This window comes from Eublepharis macularius, chromosome 6 (genome assembly GCF_028583425.1).
Source record: "Eublepharis macularius isolate TG4126 chromosome 6, MPM_Emac_v1.0, whole genome shotgun sequence".
In the NCBI taxonomy this organism is placed as follows: Eukaryota; Metazoa; Chordata; class Lepidosauria; order Squamata; family Eublepharidae; genus Eublepharis; species Eublepharis macularius.
In genome coordinates, this window is record NC_072795.1 from 35422729 (window position 1) to 35442858 (window position 20130).

At 41.0% G+C, this 20130-nt stretch overlaps 1 protein-coding gene across 1 annotated transcript in view; it reads right to left on the bottom strand.

Annotated features, from left to right (window-relative positions):
• The window catches only part of MED12L (mediator complex subunit 12L), a 283186-nt gene that overhangs the window by 208498 nt on the left and 54558 nt on the right, over positions 1-20130 (bottom strand). The window contains exons 5-10 of the mRNA XM_054983836.1: positions 19360-19529; positions 18290-18400; positions 17800-18069; positions 16802-16951; positions 15737-15836; positions 14785-14921 (exon numbers count right to left, since the gene is read on the bottom strand). Coding sequence (XP_054839811.1) covers positions 14785-14921; positions 15737-15836; positions 16802-16951; positions 17800-18069; positions 18290-18400; positions 19360-19529 — 938 coding nt within the window. The remainder of the gene's footprint in view (positions 1-14784; positions 14922-15736; positions 15837-16801; positions 16952-17799; positions 18070-18289; positions 18401-19359; positions 19530-20130) is intronic.

Sequence of the window (20130 nt, forward strand, 5' to 3'; positions counted from 1 at the left end):
TTCAATTTACAGAAGAATCTGGAGAGAGGCAAACAGAGTAAAATTCACAACATGTTTACAAAACTCAGCAGACATGGAAAAAGAATGAGAGAAATGACTATTCCTATTAAAATACAAAGGAAAAAACAGAAGAACTATTAGGCTATGGGTGAAGACATATGTGCATGTAATGAAAATGGGGGGTGGGATTCGCTCCAGTTCACAGCTGTGTCACTGTACAGAATTCTTCCTGTCTTGCTTGTAAAAGCAGGAGGGAGTTAAAGCAGTTCCCCTTCCTCTTCAGCTCTCTCTTGCACTGATCTTCCTCTGTGGATCTTCATGGTCCAGGGGGGGGGGAGGTTCATAGCAAACATGCCTTATATTCCTCTTCTCCCTTGCACATGTTGTTGGACTACACTATCCTGAGTGTGTCAGCTTTAGAAGCAAATATTATAAATGTTTGTGCTTGATGGCATAAAAGAACAAATAAAATGACAGCTGTGACATCATAGGATATGTAGTGAAAAAAGTTTAAATCGCCAAAAAAAATTGCTTTCATTTTTCCTCTAACCTTCAGCAGCAGTTTTGGGGGAAGAGGCACATGGTCCTGCTAGGAAAACAGTTCTACAAACCACAAAGTGGCATGGCATGGCAGTTAAGAGTGCTGGACTGGGAACTAAGAAAAATAGGTTCATATCCCTGTTGGCCATGAGACTCTTTGAATGGTCCTGAGCCAGTCACTTGCTCTCCACCAAACTAATAATAATAATAACATTCAATTTATATACCACCCTTCAGGACAACTTAATGCCCACTCAGAGCAGTCTACAAAGTATGCTGTCATTATCCCCACAACAAAACACCCTGTGAGGTGGGTGGGGCTGAGAGAGCTCCAGAGAACTGAGACTAGCCCAAGGTCACCCAGCTGGCTTCAAGTGGAGGAGTGGGGAATCAAACCCGGCTCTCCAGATTAGAGTCCTGAGCTCTTAACCACTACACCAAACTGGCTCTCACAGGGTTGTTTCCAAGATAAGGGAAAAGGAGAGCAAAGCATGTACACCAACTCCCTAAGTGCCTTGGAGGAAGGATATGGTAAAAGTTGTACTCAGCACAGTGGGAGTGCATCCAACTAATTGACTCCAATTTAATAAAAAAATGATAAAATGATAAAACATTAAAACGTGCTCTATAGAAAAAATGAACAAAGTGCAAGAAGCTTATAAGATTAAGGAAAACAAATAAATTCATCATTCACTTTTAAAAACAGCAACATTTGATAATGTGCGAAACACTAATCAATGGAATTCTAACATTGTATAGTGAAAAAACGTTTCTGCAGGCTGGAGAACAATATCATCCTGCCTGGTCAACTACTACCTGACCCTTTCCTTGCACATTACGATGGCAGCCAGCCATTCTGCAGAAAAAGGAGAGAGGGGAGACAAGTGTCCTTCTGTTGATCTGCAACCAGAACAACAGGAGGACTTGACTCTTTTCTAGCTATGCTTAAGTCCAAAAACTGCTTATGAGCATTAAATGTCAGGATATAAATGTGATATGATAAAATCAGGGGAGACATCATCATTTTAAATTTTACTTGCATTCCAAAAAAGGAAAATTGTGCCAACTGGTATCAGAAGGTCCTACCCCATTTCGAGCCAAAGCTCATTCTTGAGAGAAACACTGGCCCCAAACTTACCTGGGGCCCAGGCTGCAGTCCGCAAGTGGGTGTGCAGCACATGGTGGCCATCATCTTAGAGTCTGGCAGCTCCCAGCAGCCTCCCACAGGGGAGTGTGCTCTGCCTCTAATTCAATTCCTGGCCAGCCAACTTACTGGCTAGGTTGCTCAGTGGGCAGCGCAGGACAGGCAACGGATCTGGGTAGGCCCGGTCTCCCCTCCGGTCTGCTGCCAGGGCATGTATTGGGGAGCCAGCTGGACTCCATGTCACTTGGCTTGCAGCCAGCTTCCCACACATCCCTCACTCTAATCACCATTTGGGATGCTGTTCCACGGTCATGCTGGCTTGATGCCTTTGCAGGTGGACATTTGCATGTTCTGTACCTTGCATGGGAGCTTGTTCATGACTTGCTTTCGCTTAGTCACAACTTGAGGTGGGCAGTTTTGGTACTGGATACGGATCCTTTGGGGGGAGAATAAGAACTGCGAGCCCAGTTTTCCCACCTTGAGAGTGAGGCTTGGCAGGTGTATGCCCATCTCAGGGGCTGTCGGGACATCCCAGGTGTCAGCGGATCCACACAGAGGTGTGCAACCACAGGGAATCCCACTAACTGTCATCCCACATGTGCAATAGTCCCTTCTTGCCACATGAGATTGACGAGTTTCATAAATTCCCATGTATTACAACTTTGCTATAGGTAGTTTCCACACAAAGAGAGGTGTAATTGGTTCTCATTACTGGTGCAGCTCCCAATACAATGCAGCAGTAACAGGGCTTCTGGATGGCAGGTCTCCCTGCCCCAGTCTTCCAGCAGATCCCCTCCCCTGGGCCACAGGGGTTTTCATATTTTTAATCAGCAACCGAAAATATATTATAACAACATGTATAACAACAACTCTGAATTCTTAGTTTTCCCTTTTTTAAAAAAAGTAAAACTCGCCCATTTCTGTTGGAGAGATCTCTCTGCAACAGAAAGGGCTAGAGATTTGCTTTTTTAACAATTAAAAGCTGGGAATTCAGAAAACCTATTAAACATATAATGTCGTATGGATAGAACAATATGCAGTTGCCAGTTTAAAAAAAAAATAATGGCAAAGGATGAAATGGCCCCTGGGAACTTTTGGACCCAATTTCCCACTCACATGGCAGCCATCCAGACTTTACTGCAATCTCTCTCAATTCTGCAGTAATGCAGGTTGGAAAAGACCAGAGAAAAGCCAGGGAAACCCAAGGTGGTGCCCATCTGTATCATGATTCTATGGGAAAGCGAGGGAGGGCCCTTCCTAACCGCATTGAACCTGAGACAGATAACCCATCTGGAAATGGCCATAGAAAGATAAGTAATCAGTATAAATATTTATAAAAAGCAAATGACCAAAAAATTCACAGCTTACAAAATGTAGCAACAGCATATCGTTTTATTTAATCTAAGTAAACGAAATGATAAAACCAGCTCTCTTCCTGTTAGGTCTGAAAACAGTATATAGTATACAAATAGTGCTACTGCATTCAAGAAATCCCTAAAATTCCTGAACTCTGATCCATTCCCTGTTAAAGCAGTGTAAGAAAAAAATAGCTTAAAATAGAAAATTAAACCCAATCATGAAACTTGAAGAAGTAAGCTTTCTAGGGCCTTTCTGGATACAGGGCCATTTCAATCCTGTGCATACTTACGAAGTTACATGTTGGAAGGGTCATAGAATCTAATTATGTGACACAGCTTGAAGGCTGATGTTGTGATCAGAGTATTAGACAAAGATCTCGGAAGCCCCTGCTCCCCACCTGTCCTGTGAAGTTCAACCTCTCTGGGTAGCTGTGAAGATAAATGTGGGAGACAGGGTTGCTAGCTCCAGGTTGTGAAATTCCTTGAGATTAGGAAGTAGCGCCTGGAGATCTGGGGGGGGGGGGGGTGGAGCCTGGAGAGGGTGTAGTTTGGGGAGGGGCCCCTCAATGGGGTATAATGACAGAGTCTACCCTCCAAAACAGCCACTTTCTCCAGGGGAACTGATCTATGAGGCCTGCAGATCAGCTGTAATTCCAGGAGAGGTTAGCAACCCTAGTGGGATTGCTATGTTTATTACACATAGCAAAAAAAAATCTAAACCAATTTAGTGATACCAACTTAATAGGAATAAAATCTCTATAGTAACAATAAATCACATTGATGGTGCTAAGTAAACATTAAATAGTTTCACAAGAAATATCAACAGGATTTCCAGCTGCTATTACTATAAGTACTTTGTTTAAACAACATAGTGATGGGGTAAATGGTGCCGTAATCCTACCCTTGAATTAATTACAAGTACAAAGACAGATGCCAAAGAACTACATATACTTTTCATAAAATCCAAAAAGATTTAAATCATTCCAAACCTTGCAGAGGTCAAAAAGAGACCCCTCCCCACAAAAAAAACCTCTGTGCCACATGAAAGTCAAGAATAGTTCTTTGTACATACATTGGAGATGTGTGCAAGAGTTACATTAAAGGCTTCTCTTTTCCTTCCATTCATAGATCATACAGATATGGCTCCCACCAGTGAAAGAATATTGTTTTGAGATCTTAATATTAAGATGCACAATTAAAGTAACACTTTGAAAAGACAGAATATACCTTCCCCCCCCCCCACGCCTTTATTCTACTGAAGTATGCATCACCAAACCACCTCCTGTGACAGGAAGAGGTTTGGGCAGTTCTGGAGAAACTTTAAAATGAAAAATGCAGAATGATAAATGCTACAGATATGATCATTCACAGGTCACTGTGATGCATACAACAGGAACAGACCACATTATGGAATAGTTTTTCAGATATATCACTGTTCGAACTATTGAAGACTTATTGTTCGCACTAGAACTCTCACTTGAACCACTTTATTCTAGAATACATCCCTCCAGGCAAAGCAGAAATTTCCAAAACATACCAAAATTTGGACAGCCAGGGTATTTGCTTATATCAAATGATATTATTGCGCGGTTCTACACCTCTAATCAACAGGTTTTGGTGGCCCCCAGAACAGGAAGTGCTCAATGCCCTTCTCATCCTTCCCACATCTGTTAGCAGTCAGACCCCACCTTCACACTGAAAGGGCAGTTTATAAATATGGACCATTAAGCTATTCTTTCGAGGGCAGTAAATATAATTCTGTACCAGGGTATGTTTGGCACTATAACTGGACTGCCTAGCCATATGCTCAGTGTGGGTGTTCCTTGGATCTGTAGGTATACCCTCAGATGTGTGTCTGAGCCTTCTTCTTGCCGCGAAGTGCCGGTCACTCACGCTGCTACCTCTACGGTTGTCCTCCTTCTCCTAGATGGGTAAATATTGCCCTACTCTGGATCTCTCTCCCTCTTCCTCACTGATTTCCTAGTTAGCGATGTGTGTGTGTTTTGTGTGTATTCTGTGCAGTTGTTCTTTTACTGCTCCTGGTTCATTCATAGAGTTCTCTAAGGGAACAATCCTGGTATACATTGATGGAGATCTCGTAGTGTCCCCCCTCTCCCTGTGTCTCCTTTTATGCTAATTCCCCCAACTCACAAGGAGACACACACACCCATTTGAGTAACACATCAACCCACCCCAACTTTTATCTCCATAAGAGATACTGAGAACAAAGCCAGGCAGCAAGATTATAGCATAAAATCCTTGAACACAATCAGCTCATGATTATAGAACAGAAACTAAAACTAAAAGATTTGGGCAAAGCCAAACAAATGAGTCTGCTGCTGCTACCAGAAAGGGTTCCTATGCCTTAATGTAAGAAATGCATTTTGGGAGAAAAGGTTTTACTCTCTATATTTCCCCAAGACTCCATTCTGGAGATACGAATTCAGCCTGGGTATGTGAAGAATATACGTCCTTCACCACAATCAACATCCATTAATCCAATTTGATGTGCGCAATTTACATCATTGTGTTTTTGATTTATGGAGATCCTGGAAAGCAGGTAGAGAAGATTTTTTTTTCAGGGGCACATCCCTACTTAGAACTTGCAGGAAAGTCTGGAAAAGAATAGGAATAAAAAATCCCAGATAGCATCCATGAGTTCCTGTTGACAGGAAGCAGTACAAAAAGAAGCTACTTTAATTGGCTAATCTCTCATCAGGAGCAGCGGCATGTGCCAGGGAAACCATCACCAAGTTTGGGACATACATATGATTCACTACATGCTTGAAGTTAGTATTGGGGGCCTGCTGGGGCATATATGTTTTTACGATTGTATTTTTTGTTGCTTACTTCATTTTGTAAGCTGCTTTGGGTCCCCGGTGTTGATGGGAAAGTGGAATAAAATATTGTAAATAAATAAATGTGGCTTGGGGATTAATTTTTTACTGGTCTGTAAAGGTATGAACTTAACTGAAATTTGGGTTGAAGATATTTAGACCTCCACTGGAAATGAACAGCTAACAGGAAATACAAAATAGTAGTCACAGACCACAGTCATGAAAGAAGGAACAACAAACCATTCAGAAAACATAGCTATTCATTGTATCACCCACTCCTTCTTTATACACACACACACACACACAAACCATTCTCAGATTAGGAAATACCTTACAGAACCATGTCCCCATGTAAGGTATTTTCTAAGATCAAGGGGAAGAAGAGACAATCTCATGCTTACAAGGTGTGTGGATGTGGTTGTAGCTACTGTCACTAGAAAACTATACCCTAGGGATTCTACTTTGCAACACAATTAGTACTTGTCATGACAGGTAATAGCAGGTCCAAAGCTACATGGCTAAGAGAGGCCTTATCCAGCTAGTTTGGCAAAGGGCAGTGGGCTCAGCTATCAATGGAAGTGCTGCCATTCCTCCTGGGAGGTCAGCCACAGTGGGGGCCAGGGCCAGACAACTTCCCAAGGGTCCCACAAGGGCTAAAGCCACCAGAAGGGGATCCAAGGCCATGCCACCTTCCCCTGGGGGCCAGGGCAGCAGGCAGTCCAGCCAGGAGGCATCTTACCTGTGTGGCACCAACACCCCCCCCCACACACACACACACAGGGGCTGAGGGGCAAGAAAAATTTGCTCCCAGGCACACCATCAACTCCAAGATCTTCCCAGAGGCAGGCAGATGAGCTGTGGGCAGGTGCATTCTGCTGGGCCTTTCTCATGCCCTGGAGCTCCACTCTGAGAGAACTGAGAGCGGGACCACAAGTGACGCCTGACACAGGTTGGACACTAGTCAGCTTCCCTCAAGTTTTGATGGGAAATGTAAGCATCCTGGTCTTGCAGCTTGACTCTCTGACTGCTGTCCAATGGACTTTTCAACTGTCACTTGTCCAACATTCCGCCAAGCTGCCTACATTTCCCATCAAAACTTGAGGGAAGCTGGCAAGTGTCCAACCTGTGTCAGGCGTCACTTGTGGTCCCGCTCTGAGTAACTAGGGGACTCCAGGCCTGGATCAGCAGCCACTGTTCCAGAGCCTGTTAGAGATCCCCCTTGAGCAGCTGGGAAAGCTGCCAGGACTAAGGATCCAGCATGTGGGCGCTGACAGGCATCATCACCCTCCAGCAGTTCCAGCATCTCAAGTAGTCCAGCATCGAGGAAGAGGCCTTCCAGGAAAAGGAACTGCCAAACCTACGGAAAGGCCAGGGGAGCATCACAGAGTGAAGACGACTCAGATAGCAAGGGAACTGCAGGTGAGTTCTCCTTGGAGGAAGAGGATGAGGACACTGATGAGGAGTACTGGGGGTAGTGTCCCATGTCTCTGGCCTACTGGCATGGGCATGGCACAGGAGGGCACAGGGTAGGCAAGAAGGGAGTGCTTCCAAGGAAGTTTGGGCTGCCAACCAGGCAGAGGGTGTCCGGGTTAACATCCTGTCCTTTACGGATAACGAGGACCCTCCTGGCACTCACCTGGCTCGCAAGGTAGGGGAGTGGATTCTTAATGGGTACTATGTGGATGTTTTCACATTGACAAAACCCGTGGCGGAAGATGGGAGAAGTGCCTCCCCTCATCCAAGAGGAACAGAAAGGGGGCAAAAAGGGAGGTTGCTGAGCAGACCTTCAGCAACTGGATGGAGGACTACACAGTTTTTATGGAGATGGTACAGGCGGCCTACCCTGAGAGGGACTGGCACCTGACCACTTTTGCCAGCCTGGGTCCTCACAGGGGACAGTGCAGAGTATGATGATGAGGTCTTTCAAAAGAGGAGCTACAAATCGATAAACTTGTGGCCTCTTTCAAGTCCACCACGGTTGTCTGGTGTGTTCTGTCACCTTGCCCTTGCTGTTCCTCCCCAATCAGCACTGGGCCTGCAACCTCCTGTAAAGAGAAGCTGCCTGTTTAGCTTCCTGACGGTTTATAACTGGAGTGTTGAAAGTGAAAAGACAGAAGAAGTTTGGGTAAGAAAAGAAGCTGGCTTTGCAGAGCAATGTGCAACTGACACGTTGAGTACTTAAGGACAGACCAGAGCCTCCCATCACTTGGGGGTGGGTCAGAGCAGAATATTTTAGTTTTCAAAATATTTATACTAAAGATTTCATTGGAAGACTTCAAAGGCTTGTTCTAGTAAATGCACAACAGGAGGGGGGAAGATTGAGCTGGTTTTCTTTTTAAACCCAAGAAACTAAAAATAGCCAATTAAACCTTTCAAGTTACTCTCCCACAATATGAAACAGAACACTATATCCATTAAGAAAACTTTGCAATACAGAAAGGGCCAAGCCAAACCAAGCCTAGGGCTTTTGTTCCAAGTCATAAACTCCCTGATGTTTAATTTGAGTATGTTCTTGTTGCCATGAAAGTTATTTGGTTTTGTTCCCATACTTGTGAGTTATCAAAATTTCTCTGATCCATCTATGGGAAGAAACAATATTCAATTATTCAAGTAACTACAATAACAATTTAAGGGTCTGGCTGCACCTTTCACACTAAACACGGTAATAGTGTTAAATATATTAACAAAGGGCTACAGCTTCTTTACCTGTATCAACAGGTGCTGAACTTACCAACTAGTGCCATTATCCATCCTTCTTTGAATAAAAAGCAAATAGCTTAAAATCAAAATATTAAAGATCACAGTGACTAGAGACTAGCACAGGGCTTTCCAACCATCACATCTGCCATGGTACTGTGCTAAATTAGTCTGGCTATTCTACACCACAGCAGTGGCAGCACACCAATTAAGAAATCAAGAGCAGCCATGCTGGATCAGACAACTGGTCCATCTAGTCCAGCATCTTCTTTCTTCAGTGGTCAATCAAACTCATCCAAACTGGCCCATATTGTTCCTTCCCAACACTAGTATTCAGAGGGTTATTGCTGCTGAACATGGAGGCTTCACTGAATCACCAGGGCTAACAGCCACTGATGGACCCATCTTTCATGAATGTGTGCATCTTTCTTACAGCCAACTAAACTAGTGGCTGTATTAGCAGCAAGGTGCTTGGAGTGGGAGAGGACAACCTGAGGAGACCCTTTGGAATGGGTAGCAGACCATCACCTAGTTTGGAGTGGTCCTTAACAAGGAGGCCCAGACTAGAACTTCTTTTAATTTCCTTGGCAGTGCCTCCATTATCATAAATCCAGAGAAGTTAGCAGTATTAAGTCTGTAGTTGCAAAATAGTAAAAAGTCCAGTAGCATCTTTCACAGCCAGACTACAAGTGACGAATGATACAGGTTGGACACTTGTCAGCTTCCCTCAAGTTTTGATGGGAAACGTAGGCAGCTTGGTGGAATGTTGGATAAGTGACAGTTGAAAAGTTCATTGAACAGCAAGCTGTAAAACCAGGATGCCTACATTTCCCATCAAAACTTGAGGGAAGCTGAGAAGTGTCCAACCTGTGTCATTTGTCACTTGTAGCCTGGCCCTCAGACTAACCAACTTTATTGAGGCATAAGCTTTTGAGAACCACAGCTGTCTTTGTCAGATACATGCCTCAATAAAGTTGGTTAGTCTTAAAGGTACTACTGGACTTTTTACTCCATTATCACAAGGTAGATGCTTCTCAGGTGAGCAACCCAGTCTGAGATGTTATATTCCAGCAGCGTAAGAGGTATAATTAAAGGTGTAAGAGCCAAGAAAGATAGCAAAAAATGGGAAATCGTAACAAATCTGTGGAATCCATGTCCATAGTTCATCCCAGCAATCTTATGGAAGTGAATTCCAAAAGTGTTTCACTCAAAGGATAAGTTATTCCTATTGTTTATACTGATTGTATCCACCAATCTCATTTGGTGTCTTTGAGTTCTGGTCTGGTATTATGGGAGTAGGAGAAATTCTATCTAGTTTCTCCAACTATATATAATTTTATCAACTTCTGCCATGTTTATACAAGACACATCAAAGTCCTACATGAATGAATCTAATCACATAACCGTAATTGTTTCCTAGAAGAAAGCAATTTGAACATGGAATCCAATCAGAAGAAAAACAATATGCATATCTTTTGGGCATGGTAACAGTTCTGGCAGATAATTTTATTCTAGATAATTTCAAAACACACACCAGCTGTTCCCTTGGTTCTGTGTTTGCAGCTAAAGAACCAAAGAATAAACTGCCATCTAGTGGTTTAGCTACAATTTTCCAAATGTTTCACAAATTCAAAGACCTCTGTGATGGATCCCCCAGCCTTATCTGGCTGACACCCTTCGATGCCACCCCTTGTGAATGATTCTGCTAGCTTAGGACGGTTCTGATTTGGGATCTCACAGCTCCTGTCACCACTTGTGAAGTATTCACTGGTCGAGGGACCCTTCTGACAGGGAATAGAAATAGGGACCACTTACACTCTGGCCCAGTTGGTGCGTTGTAGACCTCTTCTCATGAGGAGAGAACTCTGGCTGGAAGCGGGTCCACTCTCTGGACAGAATGGAATCCTCCTCAGCTCTCACAGACACAAACTGGAACTAGAATATCACTTCATTGCACCAGCACCTCCTCAAACTCTGCCACTTAGTCTGACAGGCTGAGAGCTGGTTCTCCTCAGGGAGTATAAGATAGGCAGGAATTATCAAATCGGACTCAGATGGTTAACAGAACAAATTAACTTTACTGAAGCACATTTTATCTTCCTCCTGCACAGCCTTAAACGGTTAAACATCCCAGATACCTCATTAACTAGTCCTCCTCAGAGAACTCTCTAAACACATCTGCCTTCTCTGGTTGCTAGCCCTCTACTCTTCTTTTCCAGGATCTCCCTTAACTGCCAAAACTCCCAACTCATTATTCTAAACAGTCTTAACTGCTCTTCACTGCCACTCTCTCTCAACATTCTATTCAGGACCTGTTACTCAAACAGGGCCTGTCCGTCACAACATCCCACCTCAGAAGTGTGCATGCATATTATGGTCACGTTGATCTGATACCAACCTTTTACATCTAATAAAGCTGGAACCGCTACCAGTATTTAGAGAGAGAGAGAGAGAGAGAGAGAGAGAGAGAGAGAGAGCAAACTAACTAACTAACTAACTATATATATATATATATATATAGCAAACTAACTACATTTAGATTTATAAACTAAATGTTCAGCAGTATGTTTTAATACATGGTTATATTAGTTGTTATAACAATAACTCCAACAGCAGGATTAGAGTCTAGTGGCACGTTAGAGACCAACAAGGTCTTTGGACTCTAATCCTGCTGTTCTACTGCAGACCAAGGCAGCTATCCACCTAAAAATAACCCCAACAGTAATACTTAATTTTTAAAAAAAAAATTATTAAGAATAAAAATTGTGACTGTAGTACAAAACACATAAATGTATAGATTACAATTATTGTCATGACAGAGTAATTTTAACAACGTGTGGTGTACATTTTGAAACATTATGCTATCTGCAGTAACTATAACAGCATTATTTACTTACTGTTCAATAATATAACGATAAAAAGTTTAATAACTATTTCTAACCCCCCTTCTTTACTGTAAACAGAAAATTGTATTGAAACGAGGAATAGACCCTCTTATTAAGGACAATTATAATTCTTGTTCAATGAGTGGTTAAAGCATTTGATTATTGTAATAGTAAGAATTCCATCTTCTTTGTTATGCATTTATATCGTTTCTATGTTATTGAATGCTCAAGAAAAATTTAATTTAAGAATAATAATATAACGATAAATTTGTTTTGGATATTGCAGCTCTTCGTTATTGATATATTCAAGAAAGGGCCACCATTTTTCGTAAAACATAGTTGACCTTGAAGCTATAGTGTCTTTGTGTAGGCTGTCTTTGATTTTTTCGATAATGAGTTGGTCCCATACTTTTGTTAACCATTGTTCTATTTGTAGGGGGTTTTGGATTTTTCCATTGTGAAGCAATAAGTGTCTTTGCTACTACTAGTAGGCTATTAATTAAATCTCTTTTTATTAGTGGGATCTCCATGTCTTGCCACAACTTTAAAAAAAAAAAATTGAGGCTGAATTGGGATTTTCTATTTAGTTATTTGTTCAATATGCTGTGTGATTTCTTCCCAGAATTTGTTGAGAACTGGACATTGCCACCAACAATGAGCATAAGTACCAATGTTGCCACGTTTTTTCCAAAATGCGGGTGAAATTGAAGAGTAACTTATGGATAATTTTTTCGGTGTTATATACCACCGTGACATAATTTTGAAGGTTTGGAGCTTTGTCTTTATTTCGCAAGAGTTGAATAAAGTGGAAGTCCAAACTTCTTTCCACTGTTCTTCAGTTCACAACAGTAATACTTAAAAGATTTTGTTAAATTTTTTGTGTGTTCAACATGATTCACGTAGTACCTCTCTGTAATCTTCATCATACAATTTAAAAAGCCTTGCAGACAACTGAGGAGGGGGCTGCAACTGAGACACAATGGCTTGCCTAAAGCCACTTAACTGAGCTCATGGCAGAGGCCCTCCTGACTCAAGCTCTCAACTATTACAGTGATTAAAGCTACAGTAAGTGTTTTATTCTGTATGGATCTGCTAGCACAATGCAAAGTTAGGCATGTCTAATCAACAAGAGACCTGATTCAGAATTAGTCACTGGAATGTTCGTGACTTCTTTACAGATCATATGAGTCTATTTCGAGGGAGCTTTGTTTCTCCTCTACCAAAAACAATGAATGAGTTTCTCCAATTATCAGCTGCAGAACAGTTCCTTCTAAACACTCTAAATCTGACAGTTCTTCTACAGTTGAGAAGAACCGGAGCACAACTTGGTTGCTAGAGCCAACGTAGGCAAAAACACAAATATAGCATTTGTCCCATCAGCTGTCAGCCAAATGCATTAAATGAATATACAGCTTTCACTGACTTTCTCAATTCAGAAATGCTTAAGACTGAATTTACAGGCTGACAGAGTTGATTATAAGCAACACACATTTTTTTTAAAGTCTGTAAAGGTTCGATTAGACCCTGAGCAATTTGGTTCAGGGAGTTACTTTATGACAATTAAAACTAAAAAAGCAAAAGACTCCTTAGCTTGCAGCTTGAAGTTTACTATATAAAGATGACAACATTTTCATAGACAATGTGTTAGACTAGCCACTCTGCTAAGCAAAGCCTGAAACCGTCCTTCAGGCTAAAGAGCATTCCGCCAACTTAAGTGACATCCTGAGATGGAGAAATCCATCTGAAACTGAGCCGTTGATTTAAATCTATCCCTAATTTTTTACATACGCAAAGCATGCTGCTCTGTTTATACTGAATCCAAGCCTGAAGAACAGTTTTAAGAAAAGATTTTATTCCCCACTGGCACTCCATGCTGTCTGTTTATAAGAAAATCATGAAAGCATTTGATTGGCAATCAAGCTATTCAAAGTGTAGCATTTTAGCATAATTGAGACCTTTTACTTTGATTAATGTCCCAACTAGACGCATAACCCATATAAAAATAATTTTTAAGAGACAGCTAGAGAGTTGGCAGGTTGTTACAATATCAAATGCTAAAACTTTAACAATAAATTACTTATTTTTTTTACAGTCAAGAAGTTAACTGTTTTTATTCCTAGAATAGGAGATACAGCAAATGAATTTTAAACATTATTTTTCATGGCTTTTGACTAAAAACCCCAAAATATTAATTAAATCTGAAAAAGCCATGAACAAGATTCAAAGTAACAACATGGGGCAAGAAGGTGGTGGTGTTATATGCAAACCAAGGTTTGCAGCCCCCATTAACCTTCAAAGCGGGGGACTGGCAGTTGCTAGGCAGCAAGAGGCCCCAATTTTGCTTCCTCACATGGGCTCTGAAGGCCTCCGTAATGTCACTTCCATTTGAAAAATAGAAGCTACAGGATCTCAGCAGGGACATAGTATTTTCACTACATTTAGAGTTGATTTGGCCCCGCTGAGACTCCATAGTTTCTAATTTTCAACTAGAAGTGTTTCATTGGGGCCTCAGGAGCATGAACACACGCTCCATTTCACCACATTTTCTCATGCTTCCTGGACTGCCTCCCCCCTCCTTTCCCCACTGCCAGCCATGTGAGCAGGACTGGGAGGGGCAAAAGGCAGGGAATCCCCTGCCCCCAATGGGGGGGGGTGGCATCCCTATATGCAATAAATATTGTAATGGTAATGGTTAATCTCATTCCAAAGGTAAAAAATGATTTAAAAAAAAATTCTTATAGGATTACCAATATATTTTGTTTTATATGGTATCTGAATTCAGCGAGGCCTCCGGCCTAGAACTTGGGCTGTCAACTTCCAGGTGTGCCCTGGATTTCTCCCAGAATACAACTGATCTCCAGACTACAGAGATCAGATCCCCTGAAAAAATGACAGTTTCAGAAGGCAAGCTCTATGGAATCTCATCCATATGGAGCTCCCTCCCTTCACAAGCTCCGTCTCTAACCCAGATTTGACAAGCCTATTCAGAACCTCTTCTGAATACCAGGATAATTAGAAGTAGTAATTAAGACAAATATATAGAGCATACTTGTCTAGTGACCAAGTAGGCATGACCATACCCACATGCCCAAGAAAAGAAACTCCAGATTAAAAAAGTAGCTTCTAAGTAAGCATAAGCCATGACACCTTAGAAATTAAGCAATGTTTCAAAGACATTACAGCAATGAGAATTTCTACAGAATAATAAGAACTTGTATACTATTATAGCGCTTCTAACTTTGGTCAAATATATAAGGGAAGGAAAAAAATGAGTAAAGGAATCTTTCTGTTCATAAAATACAGATGGGAAAAAATACAATTACCTCCTGGTTATCTTTATTCTGGTTTGGCCAGAAAATCTTGTGATAAAGAGTTTCCATTGAATTGCTGGAATCTGATCGGTCAAAGCAGTGTCTATCCAAAACTTCCAATGTGTGCAAAACGCGGCTGATAGTAACTCCTGGTAGAAAAAGTAGAAAAGAAAAAATGCACATTTAGTGTGACAATTGAGAAGAATCTCTTTTGAAGTACTGTTGTTGACCACTTCCTCAAGGAAACCCAGCACAATACAAAACAAAAAGTTGTATCTGACGAAGTGATATTTGACTCTCAAAAGCATATACCCTGGAAAATTTTGTTGGTCTCTATGGTGCTCGTGCACCCACCTGAAGCACAAAACATTTCTACAACTGCATGGACTTTAATGTCCTCTTGTTTTTTATGTTTGTGCTACAGAAGAGTGTGAACTTCTTTGTACTCTGATAATCCTTTTTTCAAAATTCTGCTTTTGATTCTTACAGCTTTCTTTCACTGGTTTTAAATCTGCCATCCTCATCTTTTATTAGTCTTCATTCTACCCAAGATGCTCATCTTTCTTTCTACATTTAGCCTATTGAGTTTTTTCCCCTCATCTATTTTTACCCTATTTTAAGTATCTCTTCCTATCATGTGGCAAGAAACAAACCTGTGGATCTTTATGCAGTCTTATGCAGCCTTATAGATTCATAAGGCTACCCCTCTTTCTCATATCAAGACTTATAATACACTTGTTCTCCTCCCAAGAAGTTTGTTATTGGCGCATTAGTAGTCAGTACCAACGCCAACTTACACTGGGCCATCAGTTCAAAAAAATAATATTTCTCACCTAGTTATATAAGTTAGCATTATTTGTCCTGGACCTCAGTGAAAGACATTAAAGTCTAACAAAGCTTACAGTTTCTGCATTTTTTATCTTTTTCTTTTCTCTCTCTCTTTTTTTTGCATTTAGCTCATTACCTGCAGTTGATTCTTGGCACTTGTCAAATGACCACCGCACTTCCACAGCACGTCCTCTTTGTTTTATCTGCTGTTCTACTTCATAAATCTTTGCCCGAACCTGAAAAGCCACATTCTTAATTATAGCATCATTGGAAAATGGCAAATCTGAAGTACAAGTCAGAATTCTTTGTAACATACCATGCTCCTAAAGTGAGGAAACAACTGAAAATACATTTTTAAGTCATTACAAGGACAAGCAAACCACTGATGAAAAAGAAGTAGTTCCAACTCATGTTTACTAGATTAAAATTGGAGCACTTTTTAAAATTCCTTTCATCTGAAAGAATTAAAACAATCTTAACATTCATCTTCTGGGTACTTCAAAACCAACCCTGCTAACATTCAGAAGGACAAATCTGCAACTGAATTATAATTTAACTCAACCTTCAATAGTCCAGCCTTCAGCTTGGACTATTCCCTGATCCACTTACTACAGAAAGTTTAGCAGCTCCTATGTACACACAAGGACTCCCTACTTGCAAGGGCTTCCATATGGAGGGCAAAGCCACATTCACTGTGAATCCTCCCCCCCCCACCCGCCAAATATTTAATTCTTCACCCAACCATTCTACATCCTGTACAATAAAAAAGTGCATTCACCATCCTGTAAAAATAATATGGCTCCAGCCTATTTGCATTGTTTCTTCTTTTTCAGCTAATAATGGGGACGCAAGATGCTATTCAAGGCCCTGAACTCCAATGGAATTCTTGGTTTCCGAGAATGCACCCAGCATTGGCCATGCATAATCACATCATTACAGGTTGAGAAAGAGTGGCTTACCCAGGGAACCTGTTGCAGGAAAAAGATTGAAACTGGGGATCTTTCAAGTCACATTCATGGCTCTTAGACTCTACTGTACACCAGCTTTTAAGAGAGATGCAATCTCACATGTTAAAACTGACTAACAGGCATGTATTAGCTTGGCTGCATAAACCTGATATCTAAAGGACACTTGACTTTCAATAGTTGAGCACATAATATGGAACATCATGTTTAAATGGGAAATTGAAAAAGAAACCCACTTGCTGATTGAATATGGAGTTTCCTCCTGGCATAGGCAAACTGGATGGAGCAACTTGAAGTAAATCCAAAGGAGATCCTGGATTAATGCTTTTATTTTCATTTGTGGAATAATTCCACACCAAGGCACTTGGGCAACAAAGAGTTATAGTCTGTAACAGGAAATATTTAGAATGTTATTTAGGAGCATGCAATAAATTAAGATCACATAACATGATTTATTCAAAACAAACAATCAAACATGTGTTCATTTTAAGTCAATCTAGATCAGGGCTTTTTTTCAGGGGGAACGCGGGGGAACGGAGTTCCGGAACCTCTTGAAAATGGTCACATGGCTTGTGGCCCCGCCCCCTGATCTCCAGACAGAGGGGAGTTTAGATTGCCATCCATGCCGCTCAGCGGCGCGGAGGGCAATCTAAACTCCCCTCTGTCTGGAGATCAGGGGGTGGGGCCACCAGCCATGTGACCATTTTCTCTGAGGGCAACCCACTGAGTTCCACCACCTCTTTTCCCAGAAAAAAAGCCCTGATCTAGATGCATTTACCATGGTGACTGGCATTCCCATGGCAGAGTTCCTGTGCCACACCTCCCAGTTCTAATCTTTTTAAAAATTCACTGCTCAAGATTGAGACATCATACATGGATTTATTAATCTGTAATCTGTATTAATGGTGTTTGCCAGTGGGGGAAGAGACTCATGATGCGATGGTCCCAATTCACACAATAAATTGTTCTAAATACCACCACTAAATAATGTTTCACCCCTACAACACATTACCTGTTCTTCACAAAGGAAGGATTATTCAGCTATTTTAGATGCATTCTGCAACCGAGGGCAACCAACACCAAATAGTAGTTTTTGTGGCATACTTGAAATACTGAGGTTATTTTTTTAAAAAAACATGCAATTCATTGCATTAGAATAACTGGTACTAAATGCATTCCCCTCAATTCCCAGTCCATTCCTAAGACATCAGGAAGCATCAAAACATCAACCTACCTGCAGCATACAACTGAGTCCATAAACAAGCGGACGATGTTGTGGACACGAAAGGAAATCTGAACAGGCCATCTGTGCAGGGCTCAACACAGGACCGGTTGTAGTAGGGCTGGGAGCTGCTAGTGGAGGATTATTTGGTCCAATAATCATATGAGGTGAGTGTGCAGCTATAAGGTTAGGACTATCATTTATCAACAGAGAGACTCGTCTGGCACAGAAATAAGCAAGGCGACGTGACAAGTAGGCTGACTGAACAAACTCTTCTGAATACTGAAAAACATTTTAGTAAGATTATTTTCAATATATTTCTGCTGGAATATTAACATACAAAACTCTCCTAAACCAAATTACACTATTGTTATCTCTCTTTCAGCCGGATGCAGAGATCTAGGGCCTTGGGCAGGACCTATTTTTCCAATAAGCCATGTTCTAAGAAGCCTTGTTTTGAGACCAATTTCTGAACAGCAGCAAATTGCATCAAGTTCTTTACCTGCAACATTAGTGGTAGCAGGAGTTTTAGAAGTTCATCATCGGATGGTCTTAATTTTTCCAAGACATCTAGTATCCATGTTAAATATTCATGTCTTTCAAGCATTCCTTCCTTAAAGAAAATGAGAATATATTTAAAAGTATAAAATGGTAAAGATAAAATATGCAAGATTTTATTTCATCCTACTATTAATCAGCATGGTGCTGGTGGTGGAGAGCCCTCAAGTCATAGCTGACTTATGGTGACCCCAGCAGGATGTTCATGGCAAGAGACTAACAGATGGTTTGTCATTGCCTGCCTCTGCAATCCTGGTCTTTGTTGGACGTTTCCCATCCACTTACTTACCAAGGCCACGTACAAGCTAAAAAATGAAGAGATAATAAAACTGGTATCTCAGCCAATAAAAAGCATTCGACTAGCTGAAGTAGTATCGTGCATTTCATAGGTCAAAAAGGTGTGATCAGTTGACCACTCAAATAATAGCCAACTAATGAGCCAGTATTTTTTAAGTATCAACTTTATTAGACAAAAATATTTTAATGATCAACAAGTTTAATACCCAACTAGTAAAATAATTTTTTTCAGATCTCAAGCATACCAAAATTGCCATGGCACCTGTATATATGTCAAGTTGTTCTCTATTCCAGCAAAGCAGAGTCAGGGAAGCAGAGACCATGTAGATGGGTGGTACACATTTACATAGGATGGAAGATCAATCATATCATTGCTATTCCCTGAACCTCTGGTTTTATGCTCCAATTGCAACTGGAAACACTGAATACAGTAGACATGTGGCTAGGAATGTTCTTTATAGCATACAGAAGACTGAAAAAATGGAGAAAGAATTGTCCCCCTGAACACAGTCTTGCTTATCTCTACCAAATTAATATTGGTTCTCTAAATAACAACGAGAGATACACCAAGCAATAAGCCAACATTTACTATAATCCAGGGAAAAAGCTAAATACTGGCAATAAAGCCACAAACAAGCCAGCTGCAAATTCTATTGCTTTGTGGAACTACATTTTAACCCAGCATCTACAAAGACCTATTTCTTTAGAAAAGGTTACCTGGAACATATAAAACGCCAGCTTTTCATTATATTCCCACTGCTTCAGGGCTTGTTCTACTTCAGGAGGCACTGCAATAGAGCCGCTGCCTTGGTTTGAGGTCACATGATAAAATTCTGCAATCTTTGCAAGCTGTTCTCGAAGGTATCTGGTTGAAATCTGAGTCCATTCTATAGAGATACAAATTAGTTGCCAAGACTTTCTCCCTCCATCAACTGGAAAACGTTTTTTAGGGCTTGAATAATTGGCATAATAACTAGCTCTGTATAAAAACAAATTTCTAAAACAATAAACAGCAGGTGCATAACAGTGCCTGTTTGAAGACATTGCAATGCCTGCTGGCCTAAAAGCACAGATTCAAGCCTTGGCCCAAGGCTTATGCTGAAAGGAACAAACAGTTAATTACTAAGCAGATGTAAGAATTAAAAGGAAACAGAGAGAGAGAGAGAGAATAGTCAATCATCTTCTTGAAGCCTTCACCCACAACGAGCCTTAATTCTGAGAAATTTTCGGCCAAAGAGACAACAGAAACGTATTTAAACAAAAATCAGTGCAGCACATTATCACACAAGATCTCTTAAGTTCATTCTTTTCTAAAGCACAACTTAAAGTAATTTATTATTGGACCATTGCTGCAGTACTAACAGCACAACTGTAAGAGTCCAGTAGGGAGTTCAGGAAGGCACTGAAGCTTCCACACAAGGGTATCTTGGAGACACGCCAGCACAATAGCCATGCAATGCAGATGTAGCCCAACTAAAACAGTGTAAG